General features: G+C 37.0%; 1 protein-coding gene across 2 annotated transcripts in view; it reads right to left on the reverse strand.

The window, feature by feature from the left end:
* Nucleotides 1-1,010: 1,010 nt before the first annotated feature.
* The window catches only part of CLGN (calmegin), a 32,003-nt gene continuing 16,981 nt past the window's right edge, over nt 1,011-16,032 (reverse strand). Inside the window, exons 7-16 of one of the 2 annotated variants that reach the window (XM_069779551.1) lie at nt 15,740-15,932; nt 13,664-13,853; nt 12,924-13,037; nt 12,141-12,297; nt 10,675-10,890; nt 9,008-9,127; nt 8,685-8,826; nt 6,723-6,800; nt 4,020-4,123; nt 1,012-2,309 (exon numbers count right to left, since the gene is read on the reverse strand). In XM_069779551.1, coding sequence (XP_069635652.1) covers nt 2,229-2,309; nt 4,020-4,123; nt 6,723-6,800; nt 8,685-8,826; nt 9,008-9,127; nt 10,675-10,890; nt 12,141-12,297; nt 12,924-13,037; nt 13,664-13,853; nt 15,740-15,932 — 1,395 coding nt within the window. In that variant the 3' untranslated portion in view covers nt 1,012-2,228. Of the gene's footprint in view, nt 2,310-4,019; nt 4,124-6,722; nt 6,801-8,684; nt 8,827-9,007; nt 9,128-10,674; nt 10,891-12,140; nt 12,298-12,923; nt 13,038-13,663; nt 13,854-15,739; nt 15,933-16,032 lie in introns of both variants that reach the window. The other variant, XM_069779557.1, reaches the window with a different exon arrangement.

Genomic DNA, 16,032 nt, shown 5'->3' on the forward strand with positions numbered 1-16,032 from the left:
GCAGCCATGATAGCAAGATCAAGTATTTTTCCTGAAATACCCATTCAGATGATAGAGATGGACTACACGCATGAACTGCAGGTGAAATTGCAGTGTTACAAGTGTCAGTGGAGGGGGGTTCCCCTTTTGCCTGGCTTTCTAGATCTAGAGCCTCAAATCCCCAAAGCTCTGATATTTCTCCCCTAATTACTAGCATAAGACTAGATCCAAGTAAGCTGATGTGCAGAAGGATGTCTTCTATCTCCAGGTTCCAGGTAATTGAAGTCATTAAGTCAGTATTAAAGTGAGACAGGCCTTATGACTCACTATTACTGCAAACAGCACCCTTCAGTCATGGCCTCACAAGACCATTTTACCCATAATAAACAGCTCCTTATTTGCTGAAGTGAGGTACAAGCCAAGATATTGATGGGGCATTAATCAAGACTTCATGGGAACCTTAAGTTCAAAACTGAAAGGGAAGACTAGCATCCCCTGTAGGGTGACCAATCCCTGGAGTAACTATATCACACCAAACAAAACGAAATCACCACCCTCCCCCCTGCCCCAACAAACAAATAAACAAAAACTAACCTTCCCCCCCCCCCCCCCCCCCAAACCACACCCAAATGCTGTAAAAATTCCAAAGGACTTTTACCAGACTCGGACAAGATTCATTCAAAAAGAGTGCTGAAATGCTCTGACAGCTCTCAGCAGCTGTTACTAGCAGGATACCACATTTGTAACAATTTTTATCTAGTGCTGAAAAGTCACAGGCAGGAGGAGGAATCTGGAGTCTTCATTTCTTACCTTTTGCATGCAGACCCTAAATAAAGAGCGGGGAACTTGCATTTAACTTTAAACACCCTCCACCCAAACCAAACAAAAAACCAGAGGCCTTTCCATGTAGTTCACACAAAATAGAGTCCAATATAATTAACTTTTGAACATTTCAACACAAGCACTTGAATACACTGGCTGCTTCATCAAGGTTAATTAAGCATTCGTTTCTTAGAGACTTCCATGGAATCTTTGCTGACTCAATTTGTTGTGAAAATATTTCTTTTTGAAGTGAACTAAATTTTTGCCAGGCACAAAGAAATCTGTTAGGTTCCTTATGAATTAATGTATGTCTACTTGTTTGTAATGTATGACTGTTTTTGCTAGCATTTTACATCCTACTAATATTATAGGCAGCTGCCAAGCAGCAAGAGGTTTCTGGTGAATGCAGTTTTATTGTTTATTTTAATATACAGCTGAACTTTAACAAAACAAAGTTTCTTTTACAATATGCAGTTTATTTAAACTATATTATGAGAATGCCCAGTTACTCACATCTGTAAAAAACTTAATCCATCAAAAATTCTTATCTATATTAATAAATTTAATGTTAAGCAAGAATTATTAAATATTTTTAGGAGGCAATGTACACTTAGCAAGTATTTTACAAACAGAGGTTATACCACTCTGGCTTGGAACATGAGAACTATAAAAGTTTGAAAAAAATCATCTGTATATCACTTCTGCAGATTTGGTATCTGCATTCAAAAGTAAAACAAGTCACATCAATTACTACTTGTTCTATGGAGTATTCTATTTTAAAATATCTCTTAAAAATAAATTACTGTAACCAATGTCTAAAGTGAACAGCTGACCACCCATGGAACAAGATCAACTAAAACAAATAATTTACAATAAAAATTGTCGCTAGCACTAAATCATCATACAAAAACAATTATTGCATTTAGCTCTGCACAGAAAAAAATACCTTTTCTCATAGCAATATGAACTGCTATAGATGCTACATCTATACTATCATCCTCTTTTAGCTGAAAAGTATAAACAGCTAATTTTGTGCTAGAGCTGCAAAAATATTACAGTTTATTCATGTTTTAAAAAAATATTTAAAGTAAGTTTATATCCAACTAATACTAATTTCTAGGAATCTTCAAATCTTAAGAACCTTCACCTTAAAATTAGTTGGCCAACTTGTAATTTCACTTTTATTCTGAATTCGAAACATCAGCTAACTCCTCACAGATGGTATTTCTCCTTAAAAAAGGGAATCAAACGAAGATTGGGAAGGTTAAAAGAGGTTAGAGAATTAAAAATAGGAGGTTAAGTAGCAATGAGTCCTTTTTCCTTCAAATCTCGGGAACTTGCATGGTCAGGCCCACTGAAGTGGCATACCAAAAGTTACTATTATCTAGACCTACTGGAAGTAACTATCTGGACTAGCTGGAAGTAACTCAGTCCTTCCGTACTCTTCTTTTGCGCACTGATTTCAGTGGACCATCTCCAAAACCTGTGCTTTCATCAGCTTCTTTCATCTGAAGAAAAAAAAAGAAAAAAATCAGTTTAAAATTTTAATGCTGAATTTTAATTATTGAAACTGGCATGTTACTTTATTCCTCCTCTCAACCCCCCCAATCATATTATCACTAAATGCAACACTTAAGCGACAGGACTTTTTTTTTTTTTCCCCACAATACTAATCTAATGATAAATAAAGTGGGTAAAAGACTTTTCCTTTCTACGTTCAGAAGGAATAGAATAGTACATCTAAACTGATGTCAGAAATTTGGTTTTGCCCATTTCCTCACTGGTTTAAAAGCGATGACTTTTTAATGATTTTAGCAACTTCCTTAAAGTGCATCTTATGCTAATTTTAATTTCCACTTCTTAAGCCAGAAGCATTTAAAACAATCTAACTGCTGCCTTTGGAGATCTACAAATAGAACAAACAGTTCTTAAATCAGGTGTGTTCTTCTCAGTTTAAAAGTGATTAACTGAGAGGCGCATGAAAAGTCTTTCCAACATGAACTCCATTCTCAGACAATGCATTGATTCCTCACTTTCCTACATCACCTAATAGCAAACACCTCATTCAGAAGTAACAGCTCACAGAGTGTGGCACAACCTGAGTAAGGACACGGGGTGCATGACATCTCCCAAGTAGGTCACTAGCTAGCTCATGACAGAAACTTGTACACCCTGAAAATACCCACTGAAGAGCAAGCCATAACCTCATTGTGATGCTGTGTAATGGCATACACACACTCCGACCTTACTATTACTTTCACAAAGAGTCACATGCATCTTAACGGGGTTCATCAGATACTGTATTCCTAGGTAAATGTACAAGGAAAAAACCCAACCTCCTTAGAGGAAGAAGAGGAAGTACTGAATAAAGGGTAATTAATGAAGATTTTCAGTGCTGAAACAATGCAACCTCATGCAAGGTACAGTTTCCTAGAGGAGTTTTATATGAAAAGGATTTAACATTACATTGAACTCCTGTAATCTGGGAAGGGACTCATTTAGGGAGTGACAAGCACAGGATGACCAACAGAAATACTGTGGGTGGATCTAAGGCATTTCAGACATACCAGAATTTGTAAATGAAAGGATAACGAGTAGTTGATGAGCAAGAAAAGCACACACAGATTCCATTCTACAATGTTATTGTCTGAAACATGTTTTATAGATTATCTGATGACTGGATTAATCTGCACAAGGAAAATGAAACTGCAGGTGCTGAATTCAAAACCAGTATGGTCATTTTGCTTAAAACCTTATTTTGGAATTAAAAAAAAAAAAAGATAACTGAAAGCTTAAGGTCTCATTGAAAGGCTATGTGGTTAGAAGCACATGTTCCATCAATTAAGTAGCATGATAAAAAGACATTGACATCTACTGCAGCATCCAAATTTTCAACACTTGCAATTCATTTAATAACCTGCTAAAAACTATACTCCTGTAAAAATGTTTCAGGTTTAGAGACCTGCATGATCACTTCTATACTGTACCTGTATTTTACAATAAATATCACCTCCTAGCCAAAATTAGACAGGAAGAGACATGTTTCACAAACCTATACAGAGCATTTGAGGTGTCAAATAAAAACACATCTCCACCTCATGATTTGTTTTATGGCTCAACAAAAGAAAAACTCTTCTTGTAGGTAACTGGGCTGAGTTAGAAGTGTGATGTTGGACAAGGGCAAGGAGAAAATAGGGGGAAAAAACCCCCAAACTTACCTCATCTTCTGAGCCAGATTTATTTGACATATCACCTTCTTGACTTCCATCTGCAACTTCGTTTTCTTCTTCATCAATATCTTCACCACCTTCACCTTCATCTTCTGCAGAAGTAGTTAATTTTACTTTGTAAACAGAACTATATTAAAAATGCACTATATCCAGACACACTAGTAAGGAAAAGAAGCCAATTTCAGTCTTAGAATGAACTGCTTGTTTATAATAACCCATAAAAACATCTCTGCGATACAGAGAGTAGAATTCTCATGAATTAGTAGAAATTGATCACTGTCAGATTTAATAACCAATTTTAATAGCTTCAGCCTAGCCTCTTTTCACAATAGCACATACTCTCTCCAGACTTCTAAGTGACCAACTAAAATGACAACCTTAAGCTGATTTCCTTTAGGGAAGTCCTTAAATCCAAGGATTGTATTAGACAGTTTTGGGACCGGAGTCCAAAATAGGACAACTTGGGCATCCCAAATCTGACTAAATTCTGACTTAGATAGCAAAGTACAATATTGCAGTTATCAGTCACCCACCATGGGGGACACCCACATCCTAAGGGAACTCCCCTTCTCAACAGGGAATTCTTTTGGCATACTGTTTTGGTTGAGGGATAAGCAGCTCTGTGCTCACCCCCTTCTTATGCATTATTGCAATGCAGAAGCTAGTCAGAAAAATGCTGTACTCCCCTCAGCTCACTCAAACTATGCCCAGCTTGCACTACTAGGATAAAATTATTCAGTTAGACCTTTGAACTGACAGGGAATGGAGAGGGGTGGGGAAATGTTAAAAAAAAAAAAGTACCTTTTTACGCTCCAGAATTCCCTGGACAAACTATAGGCTAAGCAACACAGAGGCAGTTTCTACTTTCTTACTGAGGCCATGTCACTGCACTAAAGAGCAGTGTATGCACCACATATTGCGAATTCTAGGCTGCTCTCTGATCAGCATATAGGTTGCCCTTCTAGTGCAACCAACTCTCTGTATTATTCATACTTTGTGAAAGAGGCCAGGCACCCAACTGTTTTGATTTCCACTTTGGGCTTCAGTACTTACAAGCTGGCACTCCCATGTCTGCATTTTAGGTATCCATGCTCATTGTAACAACTAAACCTCAGCAACCACAGCATGATTCAAAGAAAAGTTAGTGGGGCTTGGCAAGTCTCTTCCTTTACTTCAAACTGAGGTCTTGAAGTGACAATTTCTAGAAACTGAGTACCCTTTCCAATACTTTCTATCAAGAGTAAACAAGAAATCATACCTAAATCTGATAGAAAGGATATAAGATGGCATTTTACAACTTAACAGTCTGCCAGTGGCTCAGTTAAAAACAGTAATGAAGCAGTGCTCAGCTCTATCCTTGTCAGGTCATGCCTACATCTCATAAGCACTACTTCTGTGTTAAAAAAAACCCACAAAACCAAATAGCCGACCCCCCCCCCCCCCCCTTTCTTACTGTTTCAGCTCAGTAAAGCTGAAACAAAAGTAACCATATAAAGTCAGATGGTAGTCACATGTAAGATGTGACTCTTCTGATTCTTGGTGATGAAAATCTAGAAAACCATCATTTATTAAAATATTTGAGACTTCTGTAGGAGTACCAAAAAACTTTGCCTAGAGTATAGCTATAAATTGAGCCAAATAGTTCATAACAATCAGTGAAGCTCTAAGAAATTAGTTTTCCCATCTGTAAATATACCTGATACTATTATTATCAAAAGGAGAAATAGGATAAAAAAAATTGATATCATAGTTTAAGACAGAGGTAGACAAAGATTTCTTTTCCAAAAGTAAGCCCTTAACAGAAGAGCTTGGCAAAAATTCACAAAGCCTTTGCTCATATTTTAATGAAGAGATTAGAAGTTTTAAATAATGCAAACCTAGCACCTCCCATAAGTACTAATTTCAACAAACCAAAAAACTTCAGACATCAGAAGTAGTAAAAGCCAGAACTGGACAACTATCCTATTTAGAATAATTAATTTTAATTTAGTCTAACAGTAATTAAAAAGTATTTCATATAAATACATGTATAACTTCACAAATAAGGTTCAGACTGTGCCCCTGAATTTCCATTTCTTGGCAATATTCTTTTACTTCCCAGAATATTCTTCTAGAGGGCAAGGAAAGCAAGGAGACAAAGCAGATGAGTGGACAAGTCAAGAACACATCATCCTTTAGCAATGTCACAAAAATTACCATAGAGCAAAATAAAACAGTAAATCACATGGACAATGCCCTTCAAGAAGCACTCTGCCAGCAACTCATTCTCACTGGAGCCAGAGATCTACAAGTGTTTCTGAAATTTGCTATTGTGCCACCCTTTTTCTTTTTTTTTTTTTTCCTTTCTTTTTTAATGGCCCCATGATAAAATGTGGATCTCAAGTCATTCAGTATTCCACAGCTCAAACCCCATTACCTTCAACTCCAGAAAATGAAGCAGCAGATAATGACTATAAAGGAATTGTAAAAATTATCAGGATTCAAAGACACTAGTAGAAAATATTTATGACTACAGACACCATACTGAGAAATCTCAGAGGAAACTCACATCTGTATCTGATGAAAGCTGGCATCCACCAGCTTGAAGTTCTACCACCAACAATGAAGTGGGGTGGGGGGGAGTGGGGGCAGTGGCCAGAAAGCAGAGACCATTTTCAAGTCCTGGCCCAAATTACTTCCCTTTCCCAGTACCTGAAGGAAGAGCCTCCCTTCCCATCTTCTTTGTATCCTTTATAAGCTCTCTTTTTGTCTCCTCCATTTCTCTTCTCTCTGTAGCAAAAAGCATCAGTAGAAGGAGGCAGAAGACAAATTCTCTAATGTTTTCAGATATGAAAAAGCAAAAGAGCGATAGGAAAAAAGGGAAGATTTCAACCTGCAAATGTGAAAGGTGGCAGGAAGCTAAGGGAAGTTAAGCAATTCTTCTTCAAACAGAAACCACTAGGTCGTATGACAGCGAAGCGTAATCCTTCCCTCTGAAGCCCAGAATTTACTTGAAAACCTTGGAACAGTCATACAAAAGCTAGCTATGTTAGTTTTACTCTGTGTTCAGTTTAGTAACAAAGTAAAGGTCTAAAATGGAACCTACTTTTGAAACATCATGAACAGCTGTTCCAAGTGGAATTCTTTAAAAAAGTTGTGGGAACTAAACAGTCTTCCTCTGTGATTGCCTGGACCTTATTTCTAACATTCAAATACATGCTTTAACATATTATTTATTAAGTGATGTGTTGTAATTAACTAAATTAACCGACTGACTTAACAGAAGAATATTGGAATTCAGGTATCTCAAGACAGCCTTGCAACAGTAGCATATTAGGTACAGAATGTATCTAAGATGTGCATCAAGATTGGATACAAGAAAAATTCTCTAATTCAGGAGCAAAAAGCAAGTAGAGTAAGATCAAAAGGAAAGTGTAGGAAGATACAATGCTGAAATGCCGTACCTGCAATTTATGCTAATGTAAAAAATACATATAGCATAACTAAAATAATTAAACGGCTAGGTAAGGCTCTCGAATGGTAAGGCAGAGGGACTACGTTTGGTGTGGCAAGCATTGTGCCAACAACGTACTCAATTCTGTAAGTACTGGCACGGGACAATCTGATGCTGAGCAAACTTTTACAGTCAGAAGCCATCACCACTCATGGAACATAGTGCAGAGACAGACAAAACCCACAAAGTTTCAGTCAGTAATACAGAGTGATGTCAGTACTGAGAAAAAAACCAAACCAACCATGAATGTCTGCTAGGTTTCTAACTTCCCGTGCCAGTCATTTGTCACTTTCTTTGTTCCTACCATAGAACAGTAAAACAAAACACAGGATCTTGCAGAGGTCTGAGGCTAAGGATTTTCTCATGACAGTCAAGATAGTGCACTGTAAGTTAGGCGATTTGCTTTTTATTCATTGCTATAGACTCAGGGAAATGCTAACAGAACATCAAAGCCATAGTTGAATAGTACCAGTAATCTTTGATACAGTAACACAAGATTATTTTATCCTTGGATGCCAAAGCATAACTCAACCTGCTGAATCACTGACCTCTTTCTCCCCTGGGGCAGCAGGACAGACCTCTGCAAGCATGCAATGCATTGCTAGAAAGCAACACAAAGGAAGCAGCAGACTTCAGTGTTTCAAGTCTACTGTATTTGCAGGCTTTAACAAGAGTTACTAAAATCAGTGCCCAAAAGAATAGTTCAAGGTACAATCCCCCGCCCCCCCCAGAGGAATAAGCAGAAAGACTTACGTTAAAGACTTAAAGCTATTCCAGACACATTTTAAAGACAAGAATGGGACTTCAACCACTTCAGGTACATATATCTGAACCATTCAAATGTGTTCAATATATGAAATATTTAGAAGGGAGAAAATATGCATCACTTTCTACAAACATAAAAAGACTTGGAAGCATGTTAATTTCTTCAAAGCGAAGAAACACTGAGAGCCTTACTTTCTGCTTGTGTTTATCAAAGAGCTATTAGCCATGGAATGCCACTCACTGGAGGTTGTCAAAGAGAAAAAGAAGACTCAGAGCAAGGCAGATTTTGCATATTCTGAGATAACTGGTTGTAATTATTGGCAATGCAATCCATGAACTAGTCCTATTCATGTCTTTATATTTAATCAAACTGTGAGGCGGCTTGCTCATCTTACCATCTTCAGCAGTATCTTCATTTTCTTTTTCTTCTAATTCTATTTCATCATCTTCTAACTCCTCTCTCTCTTGTTTTAGTTCTCCCTTTGTAATTGGCTTAGATATATCAGTTTTTTTGAAGTCAATATCTTCATCTGTTTTCTACAACAAATTAAAAATCAATTTACATTTAAATTCAAATTAAGAATTAAACACAACAGCCACTGCAAGCTAAGTAATAACAATGGCACATTAAAAGTGCATATTGTTGCACAGATGCTAGGAGTTTTCAAATAAAGTATTAAGAATAAAACCAAATAAAAATATAGTAAATTTCTCTAACCTTTGCTGGCCAGCAGAACAACACACCTAGACCAACAGGGAGAGCTAAAGTCAAGATGTAAAGAACCCAGAGCCATGGATGGTCTTCTGCAGCAGTTACCAGTTGACTGAACATACCGGGCTATATTAAAAACAATTAAAAAAAAAATTGCATTTACATCCCTCTCAACACTTCAGTAAGTTTATAAAGTGTGCTGTATATATTTTAAGCTTTATGTTGCCCAAAGAAAACCATTTCTTACCATTGCTTTTTAATGACTATACTAGTATTGAAATGCAATATTGTTTAAGTAACAACTTGACAGACTGCAAATAAGTAGCAGGTGCTAAGTAAGAAGGAACAAACCCGGTACTCCAAACATACTAGATTGGCCACTACTCAATTTTGTAAAGTGACGTTTTGAGTCTTGGCAACCTCACACTTTACACCCTTCCCAGCTACTCTATTTTTGCCCCACGCTGCATTAACTCAGCTGAAAGCTCCCAAAGCGTCAGGAACCTCAGAGCAGCAGCCAGCCTCCTGAAGAGCAATGTCTTGCTCCATCTGTACTACCACGTTCTCTCCTTTGACAGCCATTTATTCAGGGAGTAGACTGTCCTCCCAGCCCAGTTCTGACTTACACAGTAGAGGTAGGTAGGCAAGTGCCTGGTCCAGTAAGACCTCTGGAAAGGATACATCAACTAAGGTAGGAAGTTCAAGAGGCACACTGGAGTAAGGGGACTCAAGGGAATACTTTTTGCTGTTGTGTGTACAGGTATAAACGCAGGTCCAGACATAAACCCAAACATTTCAGAAAAGGGCAAGGTTGTGGGAGGAGGTGGCTTTCCTAATTGCATGGGCAGATATGCTGTTGCTACTTGCTCATCCCTGTGACAAACAGCAGCTGTCAGGAATTGGCCACACTTGCCACCAACCCACCATTTCTTTCCCACAGCTGCAGGCCTGCTCTTGCCACTCAAGCAAAGAAAATATAGGACTGTTAGAAAGAAACTGTAGTCAGTAAAGGCAGCCACTAGAGGGGCTCACAATCCCGTACATTAGGACAAGTTCATCCTACAATATAGGAAGGAGATCTAGAAAAAACTGTGGCAGCTGGCCAAGTGCAGTTTGCAAGCAAAATGTGGACGCACACATAGAAACAGAGGAACAGATGCAGCTCCATAAACATACATGCACTATTTTCAGAGCTGCATAATATACATCCAAACAGCCAAAGGCCTAATATTATTAAACAGAAAAAACACGTGACTATTTATCCATTCCTCATGAGAGGGAAACATTTAAGAATATATATAGTGGAGTTAACCACAAGTGAAAACTAAAAAGAAAAAAAAAAGAGAGGTCTTTCAGTGTAACTAACTCAGCTTCCATTTGCTGACAGGTACTGAATTTCTAGTATCACTGTGAACAGCGGAAGACTCATTAACTGTGAAGCCAATTTCTTGCTAGGTGTTTAAGTAAAATGTTGTACCCTTTTAATCTCAAGAGGATATTTATCTGAGAAAGGTAAAAAGCCAAACTATGAGAAAAAACCTATCATAGTTACTCAGCAAGACTATTAATTGCAGACAAATTAATATTCTGTCAGCATTAACTGACAGAAAGTTCTTCCAACAGCACATCTTTCTCACAACTTTTGGCTACCAAGAACATAGTGAAGTTTATACCTCATTAGCACTTGCTACTAGTTTCTTCAAGCCCCAGCCATCTGCTGCCCAACGATCTGCTACTTCTTTTTCTGAACATATAATGAAGTTATCAAAGTAGATATCAGATGTCATGGACCAGAGTTCTAAACCAACAGCACTGACAGTGGTCATCTCAAACGGGTGAAGATCTTCAAAATAGTCTGGGTTAGGTATTTTCCGAGGGCTCCAGATTCCCTTTTAAAGAAAAAAAAAAAGTAATCACACTACCTGTACCTCAGTACAAAACAAACTGTGAAACAAATTTTAAAGTATTTAGAACTTCCCAACTATTTAAAAAGATAAGCAGTAGAGCTTAACCTACATAAAAACAGAATTGGAAATAGCCTATAGGATTTTGGCAGATGGGTCTCAATTTTCTGGCTTAGGACAGACCTCTTAAAACTTATTTTTTTGTCCATATAGCGTTACAGCAATAACTGTACAAAGTATCCCCGTTCTTCCCGGTACTGGTGACTCCAAGCACAATCTTTGTATACTTCCTAGAGTAAGTCTAGGAAACAAATTTCCTAATACTGCAGGAAAGTAAGACATAGGTATCACTTCTTCCTCTGGTCTCTCCTTGAGTAATATATTATTTTGGCTTTTGTTCATCAATATAGCATATACGTTTTTCTAAGGGCACTGGTCAGTATTTTGTGGCCAGTGATGGAATCTTCTGAGGTAAGCATTTGTTGTCTGGTGGCCTAAGACTGCAGGGGAACTACATCCTGTTATCCACACAGTCCCTTCCAGGATATATATATAAACTGATAGGTACTGTAACCAGAAATGTTAGGGCAAGTTTTAGGGAAGGAAAATTCAGCCTTATGATATCTGTGCAAATTAGAGCCAAATTTTGTTTACAAATATGCTTAGGATCTTAAGCTCAAAGAAACCAGATTCAAGTACTTCCCAGCCATAATTAATACAAAGTAACTCTAATATCCAACTGATTACCTCTTATATCTAGAAGGGAGGAGGAGAATTTAATTATCGAAAATTTATGCTTCCACTAAAATTAGACTAGTAAATCAATCTGCTTACTGAAAGGTTTCATTTTTTTTTTAATTAAAAAAATTTGTTCATTTAGAAGACCCACACTTAAAACCCCAATAGAAAAGAGAAATATTTCATTAAATGACAATGTAATTCAGAATAAAATTCTACAAAGCATATTAAATAAGTGGTACCAGTGCAAAATGTTGCAAAAGCAACTTTTAACAGAGAAATTGTTTTAATACAGGAAGCATTTCTATTTTCCAGTATACTAAAGAAAAAGAGAAGCAAATTAAATACAAAAAAGCTCAAAATGTTTAGTGAGGGTATTCAGACTCATTCTAAAACATGAATATACTGTAAAAAAGCCTGGATAAATATACTACTTTGACTTGCCTGCTCTGTTGAAGTCTGTACCTTTTAACAATGACCTACAATATTGCTATTACCTGATAGTTAGGATTATCTATCATAGGTGCTTTCCATTTTCCTTTATAGTTTGGATTATTCTTCATGGGACGCACCCAGTGTCCACAACCAGGTGCAGTCTCACACTTTGGATTAGGGATCTGAGGGGCTTCCCACTCACCATCCATTTCTTCATCCCTTCAGAAAAAAACCAAAAAAATTACAAACAACTGATTTGAGATCGAACTGGTCTCAACACTAGCAGTCAGTCTGAACTCAGGGTCCATACACATTTTGCTATAACAACCTTAGAATTTTGACCAGCTCATAGAACTTTACCTAACAGTATAAACACTTTTTTTTTTTCTTTAAGGAGTGCTACACCCTTTTTTTTTTTTTAATGTCACATGTTCATAACTACCACAGCATGATTGAATGCAATTATATCCTGCATCTGCAGACAGCTTGAAACACTTCTCCATAAGATGCTTAGAATCCCTCTGAGACTATTATATGATGATTTCAAGTTACCAACTTAAATTGTTTCATGGTTTACCATCATAGCAAATTTTTTCCAAGAGGTCCTTCATATTCTGTTTTTGTCTATATATCTTCAGAAAACAAAAGGCAATGGACATGTTCGAGTTTTTCTGAAAGCAGCCCCCCAAACCAACAAGTATTTGTCCATACCTTACACATTCCAACTACCTCATGGCAATGAGATTTGGATTGACTTCTGATCCACAACTCAATTTGCCAAAGAGAATAGGCAGGCTTATCTACAAGATACGTTAACAATCTGCACTTATTGATCAAGTTCTTACCAGTCCTTTGGCTTTTTTGCATTAGGGTCTGGAACATACTGTGGTTCATCATCAAGCCATCCCTCAGGCTTAACAGCATCAGAATCTTCTATTTTGGAAGGCTCATCCTCATCCCTTCAATTACAGACTTATGTTAGAAAATACAGCAGCCTGACATCAAACCAATGTTCTGTTCAGAAGACTGTAACTGGCATGAAAGGGATGATTTTCAAAGGCACAACAGAATTAGATACACTGATCATGACAATTAAGACATCCAATTATCTGTTTATAAATATTTGAATTATATTTACATTGTTTCAAAGCCCTACTAAGCTGAGAGATTGCTGTTGTTAACTGGCAGGTGTCAGTCAGGTCTTCCCATTAAGTTTTTCCCTCCTATTCCTGAGTTGCTGTATGGACAGTACTTCACACAGAAGAAAACAGAAATCACTGAATTTAAATTAAGACTATATGGTGAAAAAACCCCAACCCTCTTCCTAATCTTTCAGCTATAGTAATCTTAGTTATCAATTGCAATCACGGAGGGTACAAATCAGCAATAAGCACAATTATTTCTTTCCTTAGAAGGTGACCAGATCCTTGTACCCACCTCAATTGCGTTTTCAAACTTTAGTGCTTTTAGTAGTGAAACATATCCTAATTGACATTAGCAAAAAAACAAAATAAAACCAGTCAAATCTTTCTAATTAATAACCTGCATGTAAAAGGTATCATAGAGACAAAAAGGTTCTCCTTACCAGTCATCTGGTTTGACAGCATTTGGATCAGGTATTTTTGGCCTCTCATCCCAATCATCAGGCTTCTTATCACTAGGATCCTCTATTTCTTTGGGAGGGTTTACTGGAGGAACCATATCCTCGAGAAGACTTCCTTTACTGACAACCGATTGGTCAATTAATATTTCAAATGTATCATCTGGTTTTAGCACTAAATTGAAAAAATTTGTATTAAAGAAATAAGGGAAGCATTCATTTTACAAATATCTTTAACCAAAACCTATATAATAAGCACAGACTTAGACAAATAACGGCAAACAGGATCCTCACTAGCAGAGCAGGAGACAGACTCCCCACCCAGCTACTGGATCTGGACACAAAACATTAAAGTTGTGACTGTGGGGATGTATGACCAGCATCAGGCCCCGAAAAATGAAACCTCTAGCAAATTCAATTGCTGAAACACATCCAAGCACATTCTAAGAGATTTTTCAAAAATCTACCACTTGGCCAAAATTTCGCTTTTTTTATTTAAAAACACAGACAATGAAAGACAAACCTCTGCCCCAAAAGGCATCTCTGCTACTAAATTACAATTTCACACTTGAAAGCATGGAAACACAAGAACTGCATCAGGAACACAGCTGAAGGATCATCAAAGCAATATTTTCTCTCAGATTCAAATCCAACAGCCATTTCTCTCAAATGCCAGACTGCAAATACAGAAAATTCTCTTCAAACGTTTAAGTATTTTAGCTAGTGTGTGTAACTGAGAAGCCAGGGTCACAGAACTGAGCAGTGTCAGACTCAGTAACAGTCATTGTATCCAGATCCATTTCTATAACCAGCAAGCACATTTATAAGTGCTTAACAAGTATATTCAAGTGTCCATTCAACACAACAAAGACTATTAATTCAAAGTAAATATTATTCCACTTTTACAACAGTTTTATAAAGATGGGTGATGAAAACCAGAGTAACAGTCTTATAACAGTTTGATAATATCTAATGAAGCTCTTGCAGCCTAAGAGTTTTCAACAGTATTAAAATATTCATAAATGCAAAAAATTAACCCCCCATATCACTTTAGATACAATACAAAGAATTTATTTTTAAACTTCTGTTATCAGTCACATAATGCATTAGAATCACGCAGCTCTATGGAGTCTATTCGAACAATTTTAACAGAATAAATGCAATCTGAGTTTAAGTATTTTTAATCATAATTTCTAATGAACAGCCCAAATACAGGAACACATGCATTCCCTTACCACAAGAACAGTGTTTTGTTTCACTTATTCCTATTATCTAAAAGTGAAAGTTTGCTATGGCCCACTACTGTAATCTATTTTAAAAACCAGTAAGTTTTGCCATGGCATAGCAGTTGAATATGCCTTCCATTATTATTCAATGGAAGTTCAAAAGTACAGTCAATTTTGCTGGATTTACAGTATGCCACAGATTAGCCCATTCTTCCTCGATTGTTTATTCTTCCTCAGAAATTAGAAAAAGGGGGGGGGGGGGGGCAGTAAGAAGTTAAGCTTTCATCTCTGCTATACTGTTCATTGGTACAGAAGGAGATGTCACATGAATTAAAACCAGCCCACATTCACTCATCTTCAGAAAACGTGGTAACATATCTGTTCACGCACGCTGCTGCAGATGCAGGTGTCAGTGAGAACTCTTAACATGTGGAGGAGACTTGTGTGCGGCAGGCTGCAGATTTAACTGAATTCCTGCGAACTCTGATGCCTTCCTAGAATATCGGACAGTTGTGTGTCTTTCAATATCCTAATGAAAATACTTGTATCATAAGTACAGAAAGTATTCATCAATTCTTCATGCTAAAGGCTGGCTGGGGCTGATACGTTTTTTTCCTGCAATCGCATATTAAACAGCAGCATTTCAAAGCCACTTTTATGTCCTGCAGCTAAGCCCAGTCATTAAATCATTTAAGCCCAAATCATTAAGCAACCACCCCTCAGAATTAACAGACTATTAAAAACAAAAAGCAGACTCAAATACAAAGCTTCAGTAGACAGAAACACATTTTTAATCTCTCCTTTCCAATTTAAACTTATAAGAATGAAACAATACCAAGAGTATATAGATGCGTCTTCTTGTCCAAATAGAATTTTTTTAGGTCAACATCAGGACGTTTTGCATGTTTTTCATCATATTCTCCAGTTTTAGGATTCTTATGTCTGAAGATAAAATGTAGTTTGTAATCTTCTCCACATTTATCTGGTCCAAACATAATAGTATAAGGTGTTTTGTCAAAAAAGTATTCCTGTAGAAGCAAGAAAGCTGAGCATGCGTTATACTGTACAGTTTATGAAGTAATTTTGGATACTTTTCCTTGATGCTGTGGCATACAGCATAGTTACCTT

The sequence above is a fragment of the Haliaeetus albicilla genome, chromosome 1 (assembly GCF_947461875.1).
Source record: "Haliaeetus albicilla chromosome 1, bHalAlb1.1, whole genome shotgun sequence".
In the NCBI taxonomy this organism is placed as follows: Eukaryota; Metazoa; Chordata; class Aves; order Accipitriformes; family Accipitridae; genus Haliaeetus; species Haliaeetus albicilla.